An 11,157-nucleotide genomic window follows, 5' to 3' on the forward strand; every position below is an offset into this window, starting at 1 on the left:
GGCTCAATATTGGTTTACTACACGAGAGGTTCAAATTTCTGTGTACAAGTGAGGGCCGAACATGGTTCGACTCCAAACAATTTATTCACTATACCTGTATTAGCTGGCCCCTTAATGCTGCAATAAACCAGACAGGTGTAGTCAATATCACAAAATGAAGTCACATTTGACAATACTCGCCCTCATATATTTAAGTGTTCTTGACTTATTGCAGTATTGATTTTTTTAGTATCATCAAAAATAGTACATTTATGCCTTTTTGAAATGTGAAATAGCGTGAAGGAAAACAACGCCTGTGGTCTATATTTCTTTTTGTGGGAGTGTGTTATTTCCTTTTCCTTAGTGAGAATGGAAAAGTTTTAGTCAACGGAACTGAATGGCTGGATTTTCAGAGTATACCATTGTCCACAACTAAGCAGACTTTTGACGTCAATCAGATTATTGATGATCTGGAACAATGCCATAAAAATGCGCATGAGTATCTGGGAGGCCTGTAATCCGAAAACTCGTAATTGGTGGTACACGGTCCCAATACCCAACATTTATTTACGTAAACGCAGCGTTAATAGGTAGGCTCGTTGAGCAGAAAAAATGGGCTGGCGCAAAAATAAAAATTCGCAGAAGTTCTACAGCAGCGATACCTCAAAAAAACTGAGCTTATAGAAATTCATTGATGGCAAACAAAAAATATGTGGCTTGTCAATACTTTATTTTAAACAGCTTTGGTTGACCCTGGAAACGTTTAGACGAACGTGAATAGCAGTCAAACCCGGCGGACATTGTTCCGACTTTCTCTGTATATCCGCCTGTCTCTCCTTTGGCTAACTCTTTTCTTCCTCTCTTATTCCCCCCCCCCCCTCCCCCCTTTTTCTCTTCCTACTCTTGCTATTATCCAAGTTAGACTTCTATCACTATTACTCTTAATCTTATCCTAATATTATTGTTACTCTTTCTGTTAACCTCTTTTTACTACTTTTCCGCACACCATTACCCCATATTCTTACATTTACCCTCGCTCTGCCCCTTCCTCTTGTTCTCTTTACCATTTCCACTACCCTCCAACTTTCTCTACTTTTCTTTACCGTTTCCTCTCTTTTTTTCTTCTTTTTTCTTCTTTCATACCCGTTTCCGATGTGGAGATATAACGAGTTTGGTTTTTTCTACACAGTACATTATTAGGGTAGTAAAAAAGTAGGAAAATAGTACCAAAAATTTTCCGTCCCTACTACTTTAAAATTCATGACTGAATTATGAGGGAAGTCAAATTTTTGTTGATCTACTAATGACTCCACCGGTCTGGTTTTATTGAGGCTTGGGTTAACCCAAATTTTGTGATGAATCTGAATTTTAGCTCCTACACTTGAAATTTCAATAAAAATAAGGAATTTTCATATACTATAGGATCTTTAAGGACTTAAGATTCAGATTCAGCGAAAGGGTCTCGTCTTACAGAAAATTCTGTGACTGAGCAATGATAGATGAGCAATATGATCTAAGTCGCAATCACAGTCACGCTTACTTTTAATCCCAATCACAGTCGCTGTCAGTTTTTCCTCATTCATTGTATAGAAAAAATAACCATCACTCGTCACGAAAAACGATTCTCAAAATTAAACAGAAGTCGAGGGCGTTTTACAACTTGCACGCCGTTTAAGTCAAATTGTATTAGCTACAAACATGCGTAGTCGAAAAATATCTAAATATTCAAAATAAAAATTTGGAAATTTTGCGCGCAAATGAAGTCTTCGCACCGCTTTCTATTTTATAACTTTGTTTGACCAAATTTTGTAATTTTGAAAGCAAAATCTGTGTAATAGGTTACTGATAACAAGTGGGACGATTCCATCCATAATAAATTAATTATGGTGAACCATAGAAATGTAAAAATTCGCACTTCTTACGCTTTCAATCACCACTTAATCTAAATCTTTTTTGATTGCCCTTAAGTTCTGCAAATACAAATTTTAAAGCTATTTCAATATTTCTGCGGGTTAGATCAAGAATCCGAACACTTTGTAAAATAAGAGCCACCCTAATGTATATATGACTTCAGTAACTGAGATTTTAGAAAAAGCTTTCTTAAGGTCTAGGTATGCGATTACCACCGCCCTTGTCAATTTAACTTCTAAATTAATCATATAATTGAAAAAGGAAAAAGAAAAACGTTGCCTTGTGAAATACATTTTTGTATTTGCATTTTTTTAACTCTCACAAACGAACGGACTAGGCGTATTTGTTCTTTTTTTTATTACTGAGTATTTTTATAATTGGAAATAAATATACTTATGTATATCCCAACAATTATGACCGAAAAATGAGAAATGCAGAAGTTTTTCAAACAAATATTACATATACTCCACAGATAGCAGACTAAATGAGACTTATACATGTACACCTGCGAGTTAAAAAATAACAACAAAAAAATATTATAAAATTTTATAGTTTATTCAATTTTATTTAGTTTCGTTAATTTAAAAAAGACTTAAAATGCATAGCATGACGAAAACTTTAAGAAAAAAATATAGAACCATTTTTTAAAAATTTCGAAAATTCGAAAAAATTTTAAATTTATTTTTGAAAATTTGTATTTAGAGTTTGAGGAAACATTTTTATTATACAGTGTTGTAAGCCAGCAAATTTCAATCCGAAATAAAAATTATTTTAAAGTCGCTTCCAGACTTTATTCCAAACACTATGTATGGAAGATAATCTAAAACAGTTTTCAAAAAATTGTTACAAATTTAGTTTTTAATTGTAATTTGTAACAATTTTTTCATTAAAAAATACATATATAAATATTTTTTGCATTTAATTTTCAATAACTTTAACGTTGTCAGCATGGTGGAACGACACAAAGTGGCAGCATGGAACAGCTGATTATAAACTTTTTTTATTTGATTTGATACATCAACTTCCGCCGCAGTACAATTTTGACATTTGTCCATCGAATTTACAAAAACAAAGTACATGGGATTTTTATTTATGTTTGCAGGTATGTCACCATGCTGCCACCTTGTATCGTTCCGTCATGGTTGTCAGCTAACAAAAAACAATATCATTGATATCAAATTTTGAAATCTCAAAAACAAATGAAATTTTTTTATACCTTTTTCAAAATCAAGAAAAAAGAAAATAATAATTCCAATCGAACTGGTTTTGTCTATAACGCTCTATGGTGGCAATTCACGTTTTGTGAAGCGACTAAATGAAAATGAGTTTTCATACATTTGATTAAATTTTTGTAAGCAAGTTTTTTCATTCTTTCACTTCTTTGCAAATTTTTCTTTGATAGGAAAGCAAAGATAATAGAAAATTACAATCCCGATATGATCCAGACACAGCTCAGCAGTGATTCCGAAAGATGTTATAAAATGATACCGATCCAGCCACAATGTGTTTCCCAAATGGGCCTGAATTGATTTTGAAAAACCTGAAAACACAATTAGCAAATGTTTCAGGAACTGTCCCATAGAGATAAAATATACCAAAATAGTTGCGAAATTATTCTCAATTGTTGTGGAATCGATCCTAGAACAATCCCAAAACGCTTCATTGATCTCGGATTGACACGGAAAACAATCCCGAGACAATCCAGAAATAGCCCCAAACATCGCAATAGTTATAAATTTATCCGGAAGGAGTCCCTAAATGATCCTGAAATTGTTCCAAATTTTGGAATATGGAAATATATAGTTTACAGAGGTTTTAATTCATTTTACGCCAAAATATTGCTGTAATAGTTCACATTGGCATGTCATTGTAGGTGGCGTCCTGCTACACGTAGCAAACAAAAGGTCTTATAAATTATCACACCCTTTCCCTTAGTGCAAGGGCGTCCTGCCACACACACTGCAGACTTAAAAGAACATTTTTTTCAGCATGTCGTATACTACAGACATTTTCTTTTAATACAGGTTTTTTACAGAAATTTTTTGTCTAAAACGACGTACAGGAGGCAACTCACGTGTGTGGAGTCCAAAAACGAAAATAAATTTCCATTATTTTCAACAGTATTTGAATTTGCTACTCCAGAGTAGCTGTAGCAACAAAAAATATGCTCCGCTACTGCTTCGACTCTGAGCATGAACAGAGCCGTAGCATGAAAAAGTTTTGCAGGTTGGTTTACAGTTTTTAATCAGCTCGTAGCAGAGCAAAATAAATGCTATCATTTTTTGCTGCTACGGCTCTGCTTCATCATCTGTTAATGTTCAGGCCGGAGCAATATCTACCAAAATAAAACCTCCAGAGTAATCTAGTACTTTCAATCACCGCATATGAACTACTTTTTTTAAAGTTTTTTTTTTTTTCAGTTTACGGCATTGCCCCAGGCCAGGAAGAAAATCTAGAACACACTTCAGGAAAAAAAAAAAATCGCAATAAAGGAATTGAATTTACGATCTCTTGCTCTTCTTACTTGTATGTTCCAGAACGAAATAAAATTGCGAAAATGTTCATGACTGAAAAACTTTTTGCATTTTTGATTTTTGTTGAAAGAACGGTTTCGATTTCTTTGTCCAAAGTTTTTGTTATGCAACCATCAAGTTTTTTTTTAATTAATAAAAATAAAAAAAGAGAAAATTAACCGAAACTATTATAATAATTTTTTGTGCTAATTTTATGCTCGCAGAGGAGCATATAAACTTAAATTCTATAATCTTTAGTCTCGGTAACTAAAAACACAAGTTTTTTTTTTATTTCAGTAGTACATATAATGTTTTACAGTTACAAGCGAATACTTAAGACTAAAATTTGTATCTTTGAAGAGAAATTTGTTAAAAATATTTATACTAATTTAGACATTTTCAAAATATGGCAAATTTACAAATACCATATCATAAGACATAAACAAATTGCAAATATATGTAATATTATATATATGTAATAATATAAAAAAAAACAATTACAATTACTTGCGAAACGATTGCTTTTTTCACTTAACAATAAAATTTTACAAAATACAAAAAAGTTTTTTTTTTTTATATATTGTTAACCGCCTTAATATATACTTATGCACACAAACTGTATTTTTATTATACGTATCTTTATTGTTATTGTTATAATTGCTTAACATGTTCGTCTTATATTATGGGGATTCGCTTTGTCTTGCAAACAGTGCACGGATTGCACGAAATGCATGGATTGCACGGATTGTAAAGTCACAACAACAAAATACACGCAAAAAATTATATGCAATCCCTGCAATTTATAGTGTTTTCAGACCTATGTTTACTTTCAGGCAACGAGTTGCAGGTATTCTTTTCATTTGCTCACGAAAAGGCTGAGCATTTTTTTTCATACATTCGTCATATTAAATTTTTTTTTTTAATTTTTTTGACGCTTTTTATTAATGCATGCTATAACTTCGCAATGAGCTGCTCTCGTAGTCTTGCATAATTTGTCGTAGGATATAAACAATCCATGCACCTTGCAATATAAAAATAATCCCCTTATTGTGACATACAAACAAATATTACTTAACTTAATTTAAAGGAAAATACGTTTAACTAGGGACCGCAACTAACAGTTATTTTAGAAATTTCAATAAAAACATTCGTTTGTGAAAAATTGGTATATTTGACATTTAAATATTTTTATTTCGTGCCTGTTAGCTAAGACATATTTGTTTTAAATATTTTATACAAAAGTTTACTTTTAAAATCAAAGTCACGATCATACCGGTCCCTGCTTTAAGCACTGCAAAAAAAGTAAATTAGTACAGCAGCCCTTGGCCCGGCGCAACCACTGGCTGCTCACTTAGGAAATGAAAAAAACTTTCATGCAGCATAATATCATATGGCGTTTTTTTTACTGACACGAGTTAATTTTCTGAAAATCAAAAAAATTTGTTAGCAGTAATTTTTTATCTTCTAAAATTACTGTTGACAATTTTTGTTTGCTTTTTGTCAAAGTACACTTGCAAAAACGATTTTTATTTAAGGCTAACATCACTGGAGTTTATTGTTGCCACAATTGATATTTTCCATTTTATGTATTGTAAAGGTGAATCCACCTTCTGCTGCTATAGCCAATAGACATATATATACATATGTTTTACCCATAAAATCGCTGTCACCTCCTCGGCTTTCTTGGATTTGTTAACATTAGCAAATCACGGTTACGTTTCAGTGTAAATAATGCAACGTTTTCCTTTGCCCACTGAGGCCAGAGCATTACTGTTGTGGCACCAACTGACCGCGTGGACCGCAGAGCTGTGGAATAAACCGGAACCAGAACTGTTAAGTTGTTGCAACGTAGATTTAAAAATGGCAAACCAAAGAGAAAAGAAAAAAGAAAGAAAAACAACGCAGAAAACGTGATGAGCCATGCTTTGTAATTAGTAAATCCATAAGAAAATGTGAAAATGTGAGTATGAAAACATAAAATAAAATAAAAGTAAACCATTAAGCATGTATGCCAAAATATCATCATTTGTATTTTGAGTTCACACTCAAATCTTATGCATTTAAATAAAAGAAACTGAACCCAAAGTTAAAGTTCAGCGTACCGGCAAGTTTACCAGGTAGTTTATCATGCTGTTTGCTGACAAATTTACCAAGAAATTTACCGGTTAGTTTACCAGTTAGATTATCGGCAAGTGAACTAAATAGCTTAACGCTTTTATTACCAAGTAGCTTAATAGATACAAGGCGGCTTTCCAGACAGATTTATACAGATAGGAGTATTTAAGTTTAATTTTTGCACATGTCGCCATATCTTTAAATTTTAATATATTGTTTCTTTAAAATTTCAAGTGCTAGCATGGCAAGAAATTCTTTCTTGAAAGCAAAGCTAAGCAAATTTCATCAAAACTTAAACAAAAAACCTAAATGATCCTAAAACATTTCCAAATTGATACAAACAGTCCTGAAGTGATCCAAAAACGAGCCAAAATCTGATCCGAACTATCCTAAATAGGACAGTTTTAATTCAGAATCAGAACTCCAGCAATTTCAATAGCATCCCGAAACAATCCCGCAGTTATCTCAAAAACAATCTCAAAACGTTGTAGAAAAAAAGTTTAACGAAATATTGTAATTGCTTCCAAAGTGGGTTCAAAACTATCCCGAAAAGGCTTAAAAAGCCATTCCGAAGTTTTTTAGAAACTGTATCGAAATTAGTGTCGAAACAGTGTCGAAATAAGTGTAAAAACAAATCCGAAATTATTTTCAGAAAACCCCGAAAACAATTTCGAAACAGTCCTAAAATTATTCAAAAACGGTCTCGAAAAGAACCCGAGATAGTTCCGAAATGTTATCAAATCGCTCCGAATCGATGCCGAAACAATCGCAAAACGTTTCGGAATCAATCTCGATTGATCCGGAAAGATACTCCAGGAGAAATCCAGAAACTGTCTCTAACCGATATAGCAAGTTGCAAAATTATCCCGAATTTATCCTGTAATTGCCGTAAATTTAGCAATTTGGTGTGAGGTTTTCTTTGACCCACCCCGAATTTATTCGGAAAACACTACGAAGTGATCCTAAAAAAGCTGGAAATTATGTCGAAAACACTCCTTAAGTGATACCAAACCAGTCTAGAAATTATCTGCAATACCGAAATAGGCGTGTAATGATCCCACCCACAATCCCCAAAAGCTTTCGCAGTGATTGAAATATCGTTCCGAATTGATTCCGAAAATCATTCCGAAGTGATACCGGAAATCTAGAAGAAATTTTGAAATGGTCGTAAAAAGCTTCAGAAATGGTCGCGAAAGCAATCATGGAAAGGTTCCGGAAAAGTGCGTTTGTATGCTACGTAATTATAACAAACGAAGATGTCGTATGATATGAATGAAATCATGCGATCTAGATATGTGACATTTACAATACAATATCCCTAAAACCGGCAGCTGTTATATAATATTTATACCCCCGGTATACATATTATGTTTGTATCAATCGAGCAGACAGATTATAAAACCAGTATGAGAGAAAGGCACGTGACGTGATTATCTATCATTTAAAGTTACGATGTGATATCATTTGAAAATAGCAGTTGGCAACAAATTATTATTCTAATTCCGAATCTATCCCAAAATTCTCTAGAGAACAACCCAGAAATAATTTTCAAATTATTTTATAACTGTTCCGGAAAAGCATGCGAAAATGTCGTATGATATGAAATCAAATCATGCGATATAGGTATGTGACATTAGCAACAACATATCTATCAAGGGGCCATAGCACACCAAATGATTATCTATTATTTAAAGTTATGATGTAATATCATATGGCATCACACAATGATATCGCATGATGTAATTTTAAAATGACACACTATTTATTTTGCAAATTCAAAAAACAGCAGAAATATATTTAAGTATACAAGCACATATCAAAACGCAGTACTTACGTGTGGCCTTTCAACGTCGCCTCAAATTCGCCCAGAACATTCCAAATATAAACGAGACCATCTGATGAACCACACGCAACCTTTGAGCCACACGAATTGAAAGAAGCTCGCGCCCAATCACAGCTGAGTTTAAAATTTTCATGGCTGAATAAATACAGAATAAACGTAAATCAAAATAGCCTGAGCTCAAACCCAAAATAAAAAAAAATAAAAAAACGAATGAGTACTTACGAAAACGATGAAACTATTTGATTTTTGCGTAAATCTAATAATTTTATAGTATCATCTCTAATGGAACAAATAAGACAGTTGCCATCTAAAACAAAAAAAAAAAAAAACATTTCAATTTAAATATGAACATGTATGAACGCAATAATTTCAATTAAATAAAAGTAATTTGTCACAATTTCGTTTGCATACCTTTTGACAAATCTATCGACGTTATTTTTGCTGGCATTAATATATCATCCGCTTGCTTTTCGGTTCGTATATCCCAAAAACGTATCTTTTTATCGTAGTGACCGCTTATAATGGTCGAACCAAGACTATCGGTGGTCACTAAGTCATTACAGCTGGAACCAGCAAATTTGGTTTCTATGCAAGCAATACTGCGCAGATCCCAAATTTTTAGCGTACGATCGTGACTGCCTGTTACCACTTTGATGGGCTCTTGCAGATATTTGGCTGCCATCACTTTGCCGCTGTGACCTGTGAGTGTGTGCTGAAAATAAATGAGACAAGGAAAATAATGAAATTAGTCACATGTTAGATACATTGAGTGGTTTAGTGCTTGAAACATAGAAACATTAGGGAACGAGAAAAATTGAGCTAGGGAAAATATACAGTGCTCTCAATAGCGAAGTTCATAGGACATTTAATCGAATTACTTCCTTAGTTATATGAACAAAAATTCCTCAACGAGTACCACAGAAGAAAGAAAGGCAAAAAATTAAAAAATAAAATCGACTCAAATGCAATTCAACTTTATTACGGTATGCGTACTTAATGGGTGCGCACTTAATGGTGGTGATTCGGCAATGAACAACCTTTGTACAGAATTCATTGCGTTTTATTGCTAATTTTGTAATAAAAAACATCTGTTTTAATTTTACGAGTAATTGCTCTTCTTTTAAGACAATAAACAATTTTTAACGAGACTCATTAGTTTTGGTAGTAGTTGCAGGGACACAAAAGTTTATAGGAAGCTGTGTAGTTGTAAAACTGTCAGAGTGTTTTTTATTTGAATGTTATACAACAATAAAACAACAGGTGGTACATGCGTTTCGTATGTTCGTATGTATGTTAAATGAGCTGTAAATGCATTAACAAACAAACTTACATATGTTAGAATGCTAAAGAATGAGTTTGCATCAAACGAAAACAAAACTGAGACATGTTTGTTTATTATATAATAAAAAATTTGTATTGTAATTCTATGAGAATTTACTGCGCCTCAAACTATTGTTGTATCTAACGGAAGTTAGCATATGTAATTCAATGGAAGTATTTAACTCAACTAGAGAAGTTTTCCAACAGAAAATATATTTAGAAGAAATAAAAACAGAAAATGATCAAGAACTTTTTAAATATTTGTTATGCTTAACGAAATTTGAGATAACATTAGATCCACTAGCGCCCTTGGTTCACCGCATTCATGGTTTGTGTTGCATTCGCCGGCTCTACTATTTCTGATCAAATCTGGCAGCAGCGACACCATTTCATAGATTTTTTCGTTCTTAGTTATCATCTCGATAGCAAATACTGATTTTGTATACCCTCTGGACTAAACAAGTGTAAGTACATTAATAATTTATTGTGGTCTTATGCACAATCACCGACGGATCCATAGAGGCATTTTGGGGAAGGGGAAACTACGTGTGGGTGAAACAAAGTTTTGTTTTAAGTACAATAAATTAACATTTTCAGAAATTTATTAATGGATTAAGGCCTCGAGGCATCTTGAGTATGGCTATAGCAGTATAGCGCTATCTAATATCGAAAAAACGGAATATATGGTCCCGTGCCTGAGCTGCGAAATAGTTCTAGCGGCCACAATTAAGCCAAAGGTTTGGCGCCAGAGCAAAAAAAAATTATACACATGTATACGATGGTTCCAAATTAAGGGAAGGGGTCGGGACTGTGGTTTACTGTCGATCCAGAAATAAGTTGTTCCCGAGATGGTCGGGCCAGTACCTTAATGGTGCTTGTTACCACAACGCACCGGATCTGCATCCGGCACCGGCATCACCGGTAACACTCTCCAAGGCCTTCAGGGAGTGTCCTTATCGCTACAACAACAACAACGTCAAGAAATAAGTAGATCATACAGCCTGCCAGATTACTGCAACGTCTTTCAGGCGGAAATTATAGCCGTGAAGATAGCAGCAGAAATCCTGGAGGAAGCGTGCTTAAGCTGCAGTCTCATCAATGTATATATTGATTGTCAGGCGGCGATTGCGGCAATAATCTCACACATTATTTCATCAAAAAGTGACCTGAAATGCAAAGAATCATTGGAAAAACTTCGCTCAAGCTGCACCATACATGTGTACTGGGTTCCCGGTCATAAAGGGATAGAAGGTAACGAGAAGGTCGATGAGTTGGCAAAGGAGGGCACAGCACTCGCTGAATCGACGGTAGAGCTCTCAATCCATTTGGAAGAAGTCAAAAAGAGACAGTAGTTGCTTATGATCCATCCAGCAAGAAAGGTGTGGACAAAAGCGGTGGGGTTGCGAAATGTCTAATATCATGTGCAAATCCAACGATAATATACTTAAAAGTAGCTCATAACTCTGAAGAGAGAAG

General features: G+C 33.9%; 1 protein-coding gene across 2 annotated transcripts; it reads right to left on the reverse strand.

Annotated features, from left to right (window-relative positions):
- Positions 1-873: 873 nt before the first annotated feature.
- LOC137237266 (autophagy-related protein 16-1-like) lies at positions 874-9,073 on the reverse strand. Of its 2 annotated transcripts, none has more exons than XM_067760690.1 (4): positions 8,773-9,073; positions 8,584-8,668; positions 8,353-8,496; positions 874-6,209 (listed from the first exon to the last, which is right to left on the reverse strand). In XM_067760690.1, exons 1-4 carry the CDS (start codon positions 9,041-9,043, stop codon positions 6,116-6,118), a joined length of 594 nt encoding a protein of 197 aa, XP_067616791.1. In that variant the 5' UTR covers positions 9,044-9,073; the 3' UTR covers positions 874-6,115. The 2 variants fall into 2 exon arrangements, with proteins under 2 accessions (XP_067616791.1, XP_067616790.1); XM_067760689.1 differs by having other exon boundaries at positions 874-6,233.
- Between the last annotated feature and the right edge of the window lie 2,084 nt (positions 9,074-11,157).

Source organism: Eurosta solidaginis, chromosome 1, assembly GCF_040869045.1.
Source record: "Eurosta solidaginis isolate ZX-2024a chromosome 1, ASM4086904v1, whole genome shotgun sequence".
In the NCBI taxonomy this organism is placed as follows: domain Eukaryota; kingdom Metazoa; phylum Arthropoda; class Insecta; order Diptera; family Tephritidae; genus Eurosta; species Eurosta solidaginis.